Here is a 16,046-nt window from a genome sequence, read left to right on the forward strand (position 1 = left end):
CCATCTTATGATCTATTTCTGATCTCTCAAAGATCCCAGAACTGAACAATAAAGGGAACAGCCAGCACAAAGCCTTCTCCAGTTCTCTTTCCTATAAGGCCACCCCTTGCCCTCCCACTCCAGGCTGGGGGTGCTTACCGGGCATGGAGCTCCTCCCAGGTAGATGGCACAGGTTCATCCGCAGTGAGTGCCTCCCCTGTCCCACTCTGCAGCACCTGCAGCAGGGCATCTGACTCCCCAAAACCATGGTGCAGTTTCGCTTCTGTGAGTTCCAAGCTGAGTGAGAGGTTCTGGGCCCCAACTTGCAAGGGGATCTGTTTCCTCTGGGACCACTCAGGATCCTGGCTCTGGATGTCAGGAGGTTTCTGTCCCTGCTCTCCAGAGCTGAGATCATGTCTGGACCCCAGCAACTCTATCACTCCTAGCTCCCCAGTAGAGCCATCCCGAACCCCACACCAATGACTAAATTTGTTGTGCACTGGGAGGTCCCTCAGGCTGTGATGCTGGGGCTCAAGGGCCACACACATCTGGGAACTGGGACACAGAAGCCCTTGAGGTTGGCAGTCCTCAGCTGGGCCCAAGGTAGGACCCTGGAGCCTTGTTTTATCAGTCAACTCAGGGACAGGGCAGGGGCTGTGGTGCTGGAGGCCTCCCCAAGAAGAGAGTTCGTCAAGAGTGAGTTGTGTCTCCAGTGGAGATGCTAAACTTTCACCTCCATTTTCTGTCCTGCTCTGCAACTTATTCAGCCCCCTACTGCTAAGTGGGCCACACTCCAGGGAAGCCACATCCTCAGGGACGAAGCCCTGAGTCAGCCTCTGACTCCTGTTCCTCAGTGGTAGAGGCAGAAGTCTGCTCTGGACCCAGGTGGTGTTCCAGGGCTGAAGCTGCTGGTAAGGCTGCTCTAAGAAATGAACTTGGATTTTTGAGCTGTGCTGTGGGCTGCCTGGGGAGCTTACTCTGCCCTTATTTCTTTCTAATGAACTTCTGCCTTCTCCACATGGATCCCTCATGCTCTGAGAGCCACCTGACCCATCAACGGTTTGAGAATAATTACCCACTGGAGGACTAGGGGCATCAAGGGGAAGGTCTGGGCTGGAGACAAGCTTTTGGTGGTCTTCAAGAGGCTGCACTAAAGGGGCTGAGATAGACAAAGAGCCTAGGGGGAAATCTGACCTTTGAGTACTAGCACTAACTGTGAGGATTGGGGAGGAGGCCCTGTCCACCAACAAGGCACTTGACGAGAACAGCTCCTTCTGGGCCCTAGATTCCCCAACCGATTCTGCAGCATTGAGGCAGGGTCCTGGAGAGTGAGAAATGCTAACGTTGACACTGCTGACAGCCAGGCAGGAGGGTTCCTCTGTCTGGGAGCCAGGAGGCAGGGAGGCATCAGGAGAAGCCTGGGGGCTCACAGAATGTAGGTTCTGCCCAAAGGTGGCCTTCTGAAACCTCAAAAGGGATGAAGGCACTGGAGGGCTTTGTGGCCTGCAGTGGGTACTTTCTTTCTGAAGATCTGTGAGTCCTGCTATTTCCCACGCTCTTTCCTTGGCTTCTCTCTTCTGAAGTGACCCTGGGACATGTCCCTTTTCTTGAGGCATGTTAAAGATATCTGGGCCCAGTACATCAAGGACCACATTGACCTCTCGAGGGCCAACCTCTGGAGCGTGGAGGTGCAGACGTGGTGAGGCCAGGTCAGTCTGGATGCCCTCATCCATAGTGGTTTGAGTACAGCTGTCTATCATAAGAGTCTGGGGTGCTTCATCTGGGGTCTCCCTCTTGGTGTTTTGTTCCTTTTCAGCCACACTTGGCTGGGAGAGACTCCCCAACAGTTCTGAGGTACTATGCAGGAGCTGTGAGAGGTGGAGAGACAGGTTGTGCATGCTCGCCCAGGAGGCCAGATCACAGACTGGCATTGTGCTGGCTTCTGAATGAGCAGAGATGTCGGTGTGGCTCCAGTGGAAACTACAGCCCAGGGTCTGTGTGCCCTGCTCCAAGGTGTTTGTTCTGGACTGTCCCACAGGGCCACCTGCCTCTGATTGATACAGCAGCATAATCTCATCCACTGGACCTGTAGCACTTCCTTCAGTCAAGTGGGGCTCACTCCTCAGATAGCCTGGTTCATCGGGGGTACCTAGGAACTGAACCCTCTTGTCAGGACCCTTAGTGGGGGCTGCTCCTTCAGGGCCCATCATGAAGTGGGGGCTCCGCAAGGCAAGTGAGGAATCCCATACTTCCCAGGCCTCATGTGAACCTCGGGCATTTTCAATGCTGTTGCATCGGCTTGCCAGGCCCTGGGCATTGGCGAAGGTGCCGAGGTGTGAGTGGAACAGGGAGTTCTGGTCTTCTAGGCCACTGTCCATGCTGGAGCGCTGGGCCATTTGTGATGGTACCAGGCCCTGGGGTGTCTGGCTACAGGAGACATCGACTGTACTACCAAACACATACTGCTTCCAGCCAATGTGTGCAGGACCCTCCGGATGGCAAGGATTGATGTCACTGGAGCCAAAATGCAATATTCCTTTGTCTGCTCTCTCTGGCTTTTCCTGCTGGGCCTGTTCCACTGTACCAGACCTCCAGCAGGTCATAAAATCAGGGGTTGGTATGCACAAGGGAGCTGAAGACACTGGGTATGGAGGGCTGGCGGGTTGAAGGGGCCTGTGATCAGGAGAGCTACTGTTCAAGTTAGCTGAGGCTTTATGATTGTAGCCCTCAGCTTTTAGAGATGTCCCTACCACTGACTTTTCTGAGGCGTGGCCTCTGGGATATGGGTTCCACAATTTGTTAGGCTCCTGTGTCTCTTCATCTGTAGGGGAAGGGGGCTCCACACTCAAGTTCAGCTCCTGAAGAGACCAGGAAGAGCTGACCACAGAAAACTGTGGTCTGAGAGAGGACGTGCAGCGTTTAGGGCCACGGCAGATTGCAATCAGAGGAAGTGAGCACCTGTGGGAGGGAGCCAGCTGCTCCTGGCCAGAAGAGGGCTGGCCAGGGCTCTGGGCTGTAGGCCCCAAAGGGACACTCATTGAGTCTTTAAAGCCTGATGAGAATGTCTTGGACACATGGGCCTTGGCCGTAGCCACCTCAGCTCTGCCTGCATCTCTAATCTGACAGCCATCCAAGCCACCTTCATCAGAACATGGGAGACACATTCCCTGGACAGGGTCATCACTACCACTTGAAGCCTGCTCTCTCTGTTGCTTTTCTTCCTCCCAGAGACTGCCAACCTGGGGACTGGAGGTGTGCTTTAAGTTCACTATGAACTTGGCTTGGGAATCTAAGCCACTGTGATCTCTGGACTCAGTAGAAAGTTTTGGCTTTTCTGGAAGGCATCTGATTGCGTTTTCTAAACATTCATGCTGTGCTTTTGCCAGCAGCTCACTCTCAACAGACGCTTCACTTAAATTAAGGGTGTGTTGTCTCCTGGTTGCTGCAGGTAGCTCTGGTTTGGTTTGAGACTCCTGTGCATTCTGGCCACCTACTGAGTTGTCCTGAAACTTCCTCTGTGGCTCTGAGCACACATCTTTAGGAGAAAGGATAGCCTCAAGCTCTGTGTTGGCTTTATGCTCAGCACGCTTTTTCTCAGGATCCCCTACAGAAACTGAGTGGCTGATGGAACTTGTCCTATCAGGGGCAGAAGGGGAGCTGCAGCTTTGAGCCAGAGATAGGACAGCGGCAGCAGTGGAGGGCTCCAGAGTGCTGCTGGCTGCTGGCCCAAATTTCACATGAATGTCTTTGGGCTCCAGGTTGTGTACCAAGAACATATCAGATTCACTGGAATAGCTCTCTCCTCTCTCACCCACTCCACAGGCCCTACAAGGTACTTCACAGGGTGGGTGGAGAGCCTGTGGGGCAACCTTAGAAGTTCCCTTCTCCAGGTCACCATCTCTGTAACACAGTAAAGCAGAGCAAAGGGAGGAGATGTGAGAAGCAATGGGTTGAGGGTTGCATTGTTGCTGACAAGGAAGAATTTTGCTGTCTTCTTGCCCCCCAGATGGGCTGAGAGTTTTGACATCAATGCTCCCTGAGAAGACAACACAATCTGAAGGTTCCTGTAGACATCTGAAAAGGCCCTCCTCCCTAACTCCCCCAGGATCTGGGCTATATCTTTGATCTGGCAACGGAGTTGGCCTGGGATGTTTGCTGCCAGCCCTGCAGGCTTCTGCCACCCCAGAACCAGCACTACTCTTCTTCACACACTGCTGTGAGAGAGCTCCTGGCAGGCCAGCACCTTGTCTGGGACTTGCCCTCCCTTCTTCTAAGCCATTAGAAGCCTCAAGATCTTGGGCATGGTCTTGGTTAAACCCCAAGAGACTGGAAGAATTATGAACATCACAGATCACAAGCTGACTTTCAAAACAGGTTGTTTTTCCTCCCTGTGCAGCCACTATGAAGTTACCTGAACCTTCTTCATATGTGGTATCTAGAGTTCCAGGTTCCTGGTGTGCCTGGCTACTCTCCCGACTGCCAGGGAGCATGCCATCTGCCGTCTCGCAGGGAACTACCTGGCTTTGCCCGTGCTGACTCACTTCACCATGGTCAGAAGGGTTCTGAGAAGATAAGGCAGCCACTACTTTCTCTGGTATTACCCTCCTGTTCTCCTCTACAGCTGCTGAAGAAGGAAGACTGACTGAGTCTACAGGATAAGCAGAAGGTATTCCAGTTGCTTTCTTTTCCTCTATGATTTCAAAAGGGCCAGAGTAACATATAAACTGCTTCCCTGCTCTCAGTTCTCCAGAATAATGGCTTTTTCCTAAAGCAGGGTCAGCAAGGGAGAAAGTCTGTGAGGGCTGCCATGGCCCCTTGTTAACTTCAGTGTTGGGCAGAGGTTGAACGCTGTCTGCAGAGAGGGGTGTGGTCTTAAGAACTTTCCTCTTATCAGTCCCCTGATGTCCTGGTTCAGCAGAGGGAGATGCCACATGGAATCCCTGCGCTTCACCCTCATTCTCGGTCTTCTCTGACATTGGCTGGTCCATTTGTTGACACTGAGGCCTGCTGGGGGTCCTTGAAGAACGTTCAGGTTCTAATAAAGTCTCGTAGTAAGGAAGGACTGTGCCCTCAGCCACCAAGTTGTGCAGCTGTTTTCTATGGGTTTTTGTCTCTCTGATCTCCTCCAACACAGCCAAGCCCGTGGATTGATGGGCAGGGGTCTCTAGGGACACAGGTGCTGAGAAAATAGCACTTGTAGGACAGAGGTCTTTGGCCTCCTTCTCAGTCTTCTGCTTCACCTGCTTGGCTTGGCTGTTACTCTCTTCTAAGGGACAGGTGGTGCACTTTTCAAGTGGGCTAGAAATCCTGTCCAGAGAACTGGCTGTTTTTGTTCCAGTCGGTACAGATGCCTTGGCTTCAGAAGCAGAATTCACCCAGGTACTCGAGCCCATTGAGGTGCTTCTGGGATCCCCTCCTTGGTCTTCGGGGCTGGTGCTTGCTGATCTCCTCCCCTCAGCCCTCAAGGAAATACTCTCTGGTGCATTGGATTGATCTTGAGATCCCATGGCCATGAAGATCGCTGATCCACACCAAGCAGTGTGTGCCATGGAGAAGCACCCTCGAACATTTCTTTGAGGGCTGTGGCTTCTGGGCTCTCCACTGTAGCCCTGACATCCTGCTTCAGTTACCCAAGGACTGTCAGGCATTTTTAACACTGTAGGATCCAGCACATAGTCAACTGAAGAGATGCCTATAGCATCAGGCACACAAAGATAGCTTCTTGGCAGTCTTAGAGAATTGAAGGGCAAGGCATTACACAGGTCTTGGTGAGGAGCTATAGAGGAGTCTAGCTGGCTTAGCAACGGGCTGGTCTCCTGGCTGAAAAATGTGTCCATACAACGTTGACTTGGACTAAGAAGTTTCTGAGTTGATGAAACCATTTTGTATTCCTCTTGTAGGCTCTCTCCTCTTTGTGTAGTCATTTCTTTGACTCTGCCCTGAACTTTTGGATCCTCTGGATTAGAACTACTTATATGTTTGGCAACTTGACTTTCCTGAAAATCTTTCACAGTCTGTGATTCCTCAAGACTTTTCCAACCACAGGGCTGCCCCCTGGGGCTGGCTGATGCGTGTACCCACTTGCTTTTCTTCTCAGAAGGCCAATCAGGCCTGGCCTGCAATGGTACAGCTCTAGCCAATGCTTTTGTTCTCCTTGGATTAGCAGAAGTTTTGGTGCACCCACTGTGAGTTGTACATGTCCCTAAGTAATCCCAGGTGTTCCTGGTAGGTCTGTCTAACACGGCAAGAGGTGTGTGCTCGCTCACGTATTTAATGTCTTGAACCCATTTTCCTGACTTGAAGGGACTCAAGGTGATTTTTTGAACCTGAGGATCTTCCCCAATGCTACTGTTAACCTTCATTTCTCCAACTTTGCCATCCCTAAAGATAGCATCATCTGTCTGTTTTAGAGAAGACGGCTGATCCTTCAAGGACAAGTGGTTTCCAGAGCTGCCTGACCTCAGGACATGGTCAGGCATCTCCTGGTCCTGGAACACAAACTCATTACTGACTCCCAGTGTATGGGAAGCATATTGCTGCTTATTCTGCTTGGATTCAATTTCCAAGATACCATTTTCTAGCTGTATTACACTCTTAATTAGCCTACCCATTTCATCAGCACTATTAAATCTTTTATTCTGTTTCTTTCCTGGGGGTGGTCCTTCAGAATTTAACATTTCTTGAGACTTCCCAGGCCCCTTGCATTCAGTGAGTTTTTTCTGAGAATATGTAACTGACTGAAATCTTCCATGTGTAGACTCTGTCCATGGAAGCTTAAACTCTTCTGAGCTGTCTTTGGGATAAAGAGATTTTCCAGGAAGCCCAGATTCATTCTTCCCTTCCCCCTTATGAGCTGGATTCCCACCCTGGGCCATTATCTCTGAGCTGCTGACTCTACGATGTGCTGAACTAGACTTCAAAGAAAGAGTAGTTTCCTGTAGCACGTCCTTGTCAAGGCCTACGCTGATGGTTTTATAGATGAAATCAGACCTGGCCCCAGAAGGGAACTGTCTGTTCACATTAGAGGCCTGGGTCTGTGTTAGGACTGCATTCTGATCCTGCTCTTCTTCCCCATTTGCCCCATATTCACAAACAAGAGGCTTCCCAGATCCAGAGCTGTCTGAGGAAACATTGCAACAGGACTGTACAGAGGTCTCTTCTCCCTCCTTGAGTGATGGAAAATTGTGTTTATTTAAATTCCCAACCTGATTTTCATATTCACATACTTTTGTGCTGGTGGATGTAAAAAAATGTCTGTTCCGAGAAACAACAAAATACACTGACTTATGGCTTTCTTCGTCAGCATCTCCAGGGCATTTCCCTATTTCTCCCCTATCTTTCTTGGTGTTCTGATCAACTGGCCTCTCTGCTGTGACCTGCTCAAATGAGGCAACCTTGGAATTCTGTTTCTGTAACAACACTGGCAAATAATTCTTCCAATAAACATTCTGGAGGACTTGGCAGTCATGACCCAGGCCCCAGGCTTCCCTCGGAGGTGGGGTAGGCATTCTTGCTTCTCTGCAAGCCGGGATCTCTAAGGCAGTTTCTGTCAGGGCATCCCGGCTTTTGGTTACATAAAATGTTTCTAATGGAGGTGACTGCAGGGAAGATGGGAATGAATTCCAAGGAGCAGAGTGTAGGTACAGCTCTGGACCCGATGAAAAGGCAAAGGAAAGATTGGGGTGTCTTCCAACCTCTTCTTTGGAGCACTCCTGGTAGTCTGCTTTCTCTTCCTGTTGGGGGTGGTGGCTGTTGTGATTTAATTGCCCTGCCTGGCCAACACTACTTTTCCTGAGAGGAGCCCAGCCTTGAGGCCAATGGTCTTCTTTGGTGACTATGGTGACATTACTGTGACAAGGGTTTTTCAGGAAGAAACATTCATCAGAGGAAGTCATCAATCCAGGCTCCCTCCTGCTACTCTGAGAGGCCTCTTCCAAGTTGTTCTGTTTGACTTCACATGCTTCTATCACGGAACTTACTACCTTATTCTCTGCTACAAAGACCTGTGCATTTGTAGTTGCAGAAGTCAATGATTCTATATCTGCTGAATAAGTTCCACTGTAACTTACCTCTTTCTCATCAGTTATAAAGAAATCTGAAGTACCTTCTAACTCGACACTCAAACTATCCTGTTCTTTCTCTGCCCTCAAATGCCTAATTTTGGATATATGGATAGGAAAGTTGTTGAAATTCAGACTGCTAGATATGTCAGAGCCAACTGCCAATAGGGTATCTCTTCCTTTGTCAGAAGCTTGGGTCAGGGAACCATAATCTTCCTTGAGGGAGGTGAAAGCTGGCTGGGGCTCTCCTATGGCATCCAAAACAGGATGAGATAGTTCCAGGAGGTACTTTTGCTGAAGGGCCACCCCGTCCCTCTCACAGGTACTGCCTACATGAGTAAATGAGGAGGCAGAGGCAGCCAGCACGCTTGACACACTAGAGTTGTTGGATGTTTCAGAGTTGTCTTGCTGGGCTGTGTCAGGGACACCTCTGTCCTGAAAGGTGCCATCAGCTCCTGGTTGAAGAAGCCTGTAAGACCCCCAGAATGACAGCCTGGATGTATCAGAAGCAGGAATTGTGTACACAGCTCTTACACTGCAGGGCAGCTCAGCACCACCTGGGGGAAGTTTGAAGGTATAGGGCGGGACTGCCTCTGTACCTGATGGCTTTAGTCCTTCCATATTTGGCCAGTATCCAGGCCTCTCCCGACCACAGAGCTGAAACTCCTGGGCATTAGGGCTTTGACATAAAGAACCCACTATTCCTAGGGGGCTGCTGGGGTCAATCTTGGAGTCACAGGAAAACCAAGAATCCATGGACAACAGAGGGCTCCCTCTTGAAACCTGCATGCTTTGGACAGTATTGGTTTGCTCAGAGGAGCTTGCCTCCACCTTCAACTCAGACTGCCCACAGTAGGGCTGGGGGTGGGAATCAGGGTAAAATGAACTGCTCATTGACAGGGTGGCATCCAGCGTGGCTCCTGTTCTTTGGGTGATGGGACCAAGCCTGCACATTGCCTCCTGGCCCATTATAGGCAGACTGGAGGTCTGCAGGTGCCAAAAAGTCTCTGTTGGCATCTCATCAGCTGAACCAAAGAAAGGCTCTTCTTGCTGATCTTCCCCCAGTTCTTCCTCCGTATCAATCAGGCTATCCAGTGAAAAGCTCCTGTGAGCCTGAGCGAACAGTTCCCTGTCTGAGGATGTGGTAAAGCCCCTCACAGAGGCTCTAGCTCTTGCTCTGGAGTGGTCATGGCGACTGGTGAGATAACTGTCCCCCAGACTGTCCTGTGGGCTTTGGTACCCCCTCTCAGTCAGCGAGTCCTCAGATATTTGGCTATTGTCACTTTCATTGTCCTCTGGCTCTGGGAGATCCCATTCCTTCCTCTGCAGATCCTTTGGCTTCAGTGGCCCTGTCAGGGCTTTGGCATAGACACAGGAGAGAGAATCCACTGAGTAACTGCTATCTGCATCCGATAAATCACCATCTTTTTCTCTTGTGTGATCCACTACTAGGCTGGAATCCGTGAGTGAGGTCATGGTGTCTGGGTCCCCTACACTGTGTTGCCTCTTCAAAGGCCTGCCATACGGCAAACGAGAGGACTTTGTGGTAATGTCTCTGATCATAGCTGCCAGTACCCTCTGCTGCCCTTTTGATGCCCTGCTTGGAGAGGGTGGTTTGGATTCTGCCCAAAAAGTCTTGGCTGACTTACCATGCCCAGCTTTCTGTTTGGGTCCATGGGGATGTGAAGAACTGCAACCAGCTCCTTTAGCAGCCCTGTGGGTCCCAAGATCCCCTTCTTTTTGCCATCCTGCTGGTCTGCGGCCAGAGTCTGATAGTTCCTTAGCCCTCCTGGTCTGGGGGGAAGGGGTGAGGGCCTGTGGCTCATCCCCTGGCTTCAACTTGTTAGCTGACTGGCCCAGAGATGCTAAGCTCTGGGACACCATCCGGCAGGGCTGCTTACCAACTCTCTCCATTTCCTGGATGCTGGAAGACTCAGAACTCATGGTGAAACAGGTGCCTGGGGCCAAGGCTCTCCTCCTGGCGAAGGCTGCCCTGGCGGTGCAAAGCTGCCCCTCACCTGAGGAACGCAGGTCGTTGTTACTGAAACACCCTGTCCTTGGAGGATAAGAAGCAGCCTGGGGCAGATGCTCTCCTGATTGGGTTTTCTCTGATGTTTGATCAGTACAGTAATATATAGGAGAGAACATGGTGGAGGGATTCCGATGCAGGAAAACACTGTGGAGAGAAGAAAAGCCACCTCAGTAAAGAAAGCAGTCCCTAATTCCTGCTGACAGAGGAACTATACAGTCTCACCTAGTCTGCATTAAAAGAGGTTAAAAAACTAGGCCAATGTCACTGTCCCCTGTAGTCTTTGGTGTCAGAGAAAAGCTCTATAGGTACAAAAGGAAACTGTGGACTATACTCCTAGCCCTCAAAGAGGCCTCAGGTGCACTCTGTTCGTCAATTTTATAACTTATAAAAAGGTTGAACTGAATCTGAATCTAATCAGGCCATTAAAGAAAACTTCCAGTTAATAGGCAATATAAGGAACACAGCAATAATTTAAGTGACACTATAAGGAATCAAACAGACAAATCTGTAACATGGCACAATCTAAAGAACTGACCCGCTTTAACAAATCAATGATACTAAGAAAAATAAAACAAAAACTGATTAAAAGAAACTTAAAAGACGAAACCACATGCAGTATGTAAATCCTATTTAGATCTTTTTTTTTCTTATCAGTTTTTTAATAGACTTTAATAACTTCTATAAACATTGTGTACAGTTCTTTTGTATGTGTACATAAGTTTTCAACTCCTTTGGGGAAATACCAAGGAGTACTGTTTCTGGCTTGTATCATCAGAGTATGTTTAGTTTTGTAAGAAACTGCCAAACTGTCTTCCAGTGTGGTTGAACCATTTTGCATTTGTACCAGTAATGAATGATAAGATTTCCTATTACTTTACATTCTGGCCAGCACTCGATGTTGTCAGTGTTTTGGATTTTTTGCCATTCTAATAGATGTGTAGTGGTATCTCACTGTTGTTTTTAATTTACACTATTTAGATCTTAATTTGAACAACTAACTATAAATAAATATTTTGAGAGAATTAGAGAAATTTGAATATGGTTTAGATTATACCTAATAATGAACTTTAATTTTGTCAGGTGTGATAATGACAAGGTGGTTACAAGAAAAGTTCTTACGGCCCTGGCCGGTGGGCTCAGCGGTAGAGTGTCGGCCTAGCGTGCGGAGGACCCGGGTTCGATTCCCGGCCAGAGCACACAGGAGAAGCACCCATTTGCTTCTCCACCCCTCCGCCGCGCCTTCCTCTCTGTCTCTCTCTTCCCCTCCCGCAGCCAAGGCTCCATTGGAGCAAAGATGGCCCGGGCGCTGGGGATGGCTCTGTGGCCTCTGCCCCAGGCGCTAGAGTGGCTCTGGTCGCAACATGGCGACGACCAGGATGGGCAGAGCATTGCCCCCTGGTGGGCAGAGCGTTGCCCCATGGTGGGCGTGCCGGGTGGATCCAGTCGGGCGCATGCGGGAGTCTGTTTGACTGTCTCTCCCTGTTTCCAGCTTCAGAAAAATGAAAAAAAAAAACAAAAAAGAAAAATTCTTATGTTTTAGAAGTGTGGACCTGATGTAGGACTGAAATGACATGTCATTTCATGTTAAAGGTATTGCTTTAAAATAATTAAAGGGGCCCTGGCTGGTTGGCTCACTGGTAGAGTGCTGGCCCGCCATGTGGATGTCCTGGGTTTGATTCCTGGTCAGGGCACACAGGAGAAGCACCCATCTGTTTCTCCACCCTACCCCGTCTCACTTCTCTCTCTCTTCTCCTCCCCTCCTGCAGCCAGAGCTTGACTGGAGCGAGTTGGCTCCGGGTGCTGAGGAGCAAGTTGGCTCCGGGTGCTGAGGATGGCTCCATGGCCTCCGCCTCAGGGGCTAAAAAATGGCTCTGGTTGCAATGGAGCAAGGACTACAGATGGGCAGAGCATCGCCCCCTAATGGGCTTGCTGGGTGGAACCTGGTTCTGGTGCATGCAGGAGTCTGTCTCTGCCTCCTCTCACTAAATTAAAAATGAAGAAGGGGGCCCTGGCCGGTTGGCTCAGCGGTAGAGCGTCGGCCTGGTGTGCGGGGAACCCGGGTTCGATTCCCGGCCAGGGCACATAGGAGAAGTGCCCATTTGCTTCTCCACCCCCCACTCCTTCCTCTCTGTCTCTCTCTTCCCCTCCCGCAGCCAAGGCTCCACTGGAGCAAAGATGGCCCGGGCGCTGGGGATGGCTCCTTGGCCTCTGCCCCGGGCGCTAGAGTGGCTCTGGTCACAGCAGAGCGACGCCCCGGAGGGGCAGAGCATCGCCCCCTGGTGGGCAGAGCGTCGCCCCCTGGTGGGCGTGCCGGGTGGATCCCGGTCAGGTGCATGCAGGAGTCTGTCTGACTGTCTCTCCCCGTTTCCAGCTTCAGGGAAAAAAAAAAAAAGAACACAGTGGAGAAGGGAGGGGCCCCTGGCCAGCAGGGGAGGAGAAAGAGAGACTGGTATTTGCTGGTGAATGAGAAAGAGGATTCAGTGAAAAGAGGGGAGGAGGCTTTCTGAAGAGAAGAGACTCAAGTGGAAGAGATTTGTAGAGGGAGCAAAGAGGGGTCCCGAGAGAGGGGTGCCCCTGGGGGTCAGGCAAGAGGGAGAGAGAGTTGGGAGTCCGTGGAGAAGGAAAGATTAGGAGTGGAGGTTTTAGGTGAGGTTTCTTTGGCCAAAAAACGGCCTGCATGTAGAACAAGCAGTACAGAAATTAAGGACAGGAGAAAAGATATCAATAGAAGAAAGCCTGCACATAAGGAATCTCTGATGCCCTTCCCATTGGTGGCAGAAATTGTCAAGATCTCTTAGGATACTGTAATCGAATGTCCCGTTTTCAGGCCAATGGGAGTCATTGTCTAGTCTGTACTGAAGCCATACTGTGTTACAGAAGAAGATTAATTTCTTTAGTTTGAGGTCTGAGAGACCGAGTTTGGTGAGATATCCTAGAGTGGATGGCTCCTTGGCCTCTGCCCCAGGCGCTAGAGTGGCTCTGGTCGCGGCAGAGCGACGCCCCGGAGGGGCAGAGCATCGCCCCCTGGTGGGCAGAGCTTTGCCCCTGGTGGGCGTGCCGGGTGGATCCCGGTCGGGCGCATGCGGGAGTCTGTCTGACTGTCTCTCCCCATTTCCAGCTTCAGAAAAATCCAAAAAAAAAAAAAAAAAATGAAGGAGGGAGATAAAGCAAGCATGGTAAATCTTGATAATTGCTAAATGAGAGTGTCAGGTATTATATTCTCTCAACTTTTTCCATAATATATAAAAAGTTTTTTTAAAAAGCCTGCCCACTACTCTGAAGACCAGAGAGGTGAGCAAACATAAAACCAACAGATATTAATTGTATACCTATTATGGGCAAGGCCTGTGACATAAAGCCCAAGAGGACATAAAGAGATAGATACAGTCCCCTGTTCCAAGCAAGGTGGGAGATAACGTATCCTCACCTTGACTGAATATAAGGAGTGAAGAAGAAAAAAAACAAGGAATATCCAAAATTGAACTGAGATTCAGAAAGATAGCATTTCACTCTCTCATAAACTGGGAGGTAGGGTCAGGAAGCTCAGTTGAGGTGGCAAGTCAGGTGGAGAGAAAGGAAATATGTGGGAACAGAGTATCGTTTGAGGCAAGACCAGATCGAGATGCAACAGAAATACATAAGGAGATGTAAGTGGATAGTCAGGGTCTAAAGATAAAAAATAAGGCTCACACCTGACTGGGTGGTGGCGCAGTGGATAGAGCCGAACTGGGATGCGGAGGACCCAGGTTCGAAACACCAAGGTCGCCGGCTTGAGCACGGGCTCATCCAGCTTGAGCACAGGGTCGCTGGCTAAAGCGTGGGATCACAGACATGACCCCATGGTTGCTGGCTTGAAGCCCAGGTCACTGGCTTGAGCAAGAGGTCACTCACTCTACTGTAGCCCCCCGGGTCAAGGCACATATGAGAAAGCAATCAATGAATAACGAAGGAGACTAAAGGACCTGCAATGAAGAACTGATAGCTCTCATCTGTCTCCCTTCCTGCCTGTCTGTCCCTATCTGTCCCTCTCTCTGTCTCTGTCATAATAATAATAATAATAATAATAATAATAATAAAGCTCGCACAGAAGATAACACCAAAGAAGCAAGAGCTGCCATTCAGAGTGGAAGAATGGAAAGGTCCGAGTCCTAGCAGATATCAACTACAGAGAAAGGAGATGGAGAAGGGCGACAAGGAAGAGAGGAGTAAGCACATCTTTCCATTCACAGATTGGGGAAGTGGGAAGCAAAGAACATGGCCTGGGCAACGAAGCTATAAACCTCAGCCAGTGCTTCCAGGTGACAACCGCTGGTTGTACCTGCATAGCTGGGGCAAGTACCGGAGACAAAGCCTTTGGAGGCTCAAAGAGCTGCAACTTGTCGATTTGCTGCTGCACTGACAACCTGGGACCATGGCATCAGGGCTGGTGACCTGGTATGAGGGCTCCTGTGGACAGTCATCCTGGAGCCGACACAATTCCTTGAGCTGTTCCAGTCTCTTTAGGGCCTTCAGCAGCCTCTGCTTCTTGATGATTCTCTCTAGCTGGAACAAGACCTTTTTTCGCCGGATGTTCCGCTCTGCTGCCCGAAGAGCTCGTCTCTGCAGGAGCTGAAGTGGCACCACCCTCTTTTGGCTTCGGATCAGTGAGGACAGTTGAGTCTCAGGATCTGTCCGAAGCCAAGCATCAGTTGGCACAGAGGCTTCAAGTCCTTTCTCTGTTACACGGTCTTGCTGCTGCTGCTGCTGCAAGCTGGTCAGCCAGGTCTCTTCTCTGAGCAGCCACCGCTGGTCTGGGAACCAAAAAAAACCCTGAGAGAAGGTCAGCAGCTCCCTCCCTGCCCGTGGCTGCCTGGACTCAGACACCTCCGACCATGCCTGCACCTGTACAGAGTGAAAGGGCTGGCCGGGGTGACGTCCCCTTACCACAGGGCAAGGGAATGGAGGCCCAGGCCTCAGCACAGCAGTTGGGCACATGCTAGGGCAGGCAGCAAAGCATGGACAAATGTGCACATAAGAAGGAGTGAGCAGTGGTCCAGCATTCTGAAGGGCAAAAGGAAGTTGCTTCCTTATTCTTGCTTCCAGCCCCTTGTAGGAGCCTCTGGTCCCTAAAGGAAAGGAGAGAACGCCTAATACTAAAGATTCCATCATATCACAAAGGAGAGAATACAGAAGGCTGGGGAAGCACAAAAATGAGGAGATGGGAAGATGAAGCACATATTGTGAGTGGCGGGCACCTACTGTCTTTAATCTGCCAGGTGACGTGCGCCTGGTCGAATTCCAGGTCCTGTTTGGCTCTAATCTGTCCTGCTAGGATTTGCTGCCTCAAATCCCCCACGTAGCACTGCTGCTGCTGAATCCTGGCCCTGTGGCACGTCTCTCCGGGCCTGGGTAGACGGTGGTCTTTGTCACTCTGCTCCCCCAGCACTATCCTGTCACAGAGGGACCAAGGTTACTTAGAGAAAACGCAAATCCAGCTTGGCACAAACCAGCAGCCATCTCAGCCCCTCTGAGAGAGTCCCTGAATTCAACAGGGCAGAGAGGGCTTGGGACTTCTGGCAACTTGGGACACAAGATGTGGTGTCACAAGCAACTCGTGATGTCACAGTACAGGAAGGGAGAACAGTGCTTAGACTAAAATATTCTTATATTGTGGGTTTAGCAGAAATATTGGTCTGCAGAGCAGAAGGCGGCGGCAGCCCGAGGCGCGAGCCCGGAAGCGGCAGCCCTCACTATGCCCCTGGTAGGTCTGCGATTCTGGGACATAGGGTGGGTGCCATCAGGCTCTCCAAAGCAGAGATGGAAATGCTGACTGCCATTGCCACGTGCTCCTCTTTGGGACAGTGTAAGACCTGCCAGGACAGCAGGAATGAGGGAGGTGGCTGATGCCCCCATGTGCATGAACTGATTCCTGGACTACAACAGGAGTGGGCACATTTTGGTTAAAATAAACCAGAAAGTAAAGCAGCTTTAAAGAA

The 16,046-nt window shown here is 50.4% G+C and overlaps 1 protein-coding gene across 1 annotated transcript in view; it reads right to left on the reverse strand.

Moving 5' to 3' along the window:
* STARD9 (StAR related lipid transfer domain containing 9) overlaps nucleotides 1-16,046 on the reverse strand; it is a 165,493-nt gene that overhangs the window by 31,789 nt on the left and 117,658 nt on the right. The window contains exons 21-23 of the mRNA XM_066276929.1: nucleotides 15,310-15,500; nucleotides 14,390-14,861; nucleotides 139-10,215 (exon numbers count right to left, since the gene is read on the reverse strand). Of these exons, the coding sequence (XP_066133026.1) occupies nucleotides 139-10,215; nucleotides 14,390-14,861; nucleotides 15,310-15,500 (10,740 nt within the window). The remainder of the gene's footprint in view (nucleotides 1-138; nucleotides 10,216-14,389; nucleotides 14,862-15,309; nucleotides 15,501-16,046) is intronic.

This window comes from Saccopteryx bilineata, chromosome 4 (assembly GCF_036850765.1).
Source record: "Saccopteryx bilineata isolate mSacBil1 chromosome 4, mSacBil1_pri_phased_curated, whole genome shotgun sequence".
NCBI lineage: Eukaryota > Metazoa > Chordata > Mammalia > Chiroptera > Emballonuridae > Saccopteryx > Saccopteryx bilineata.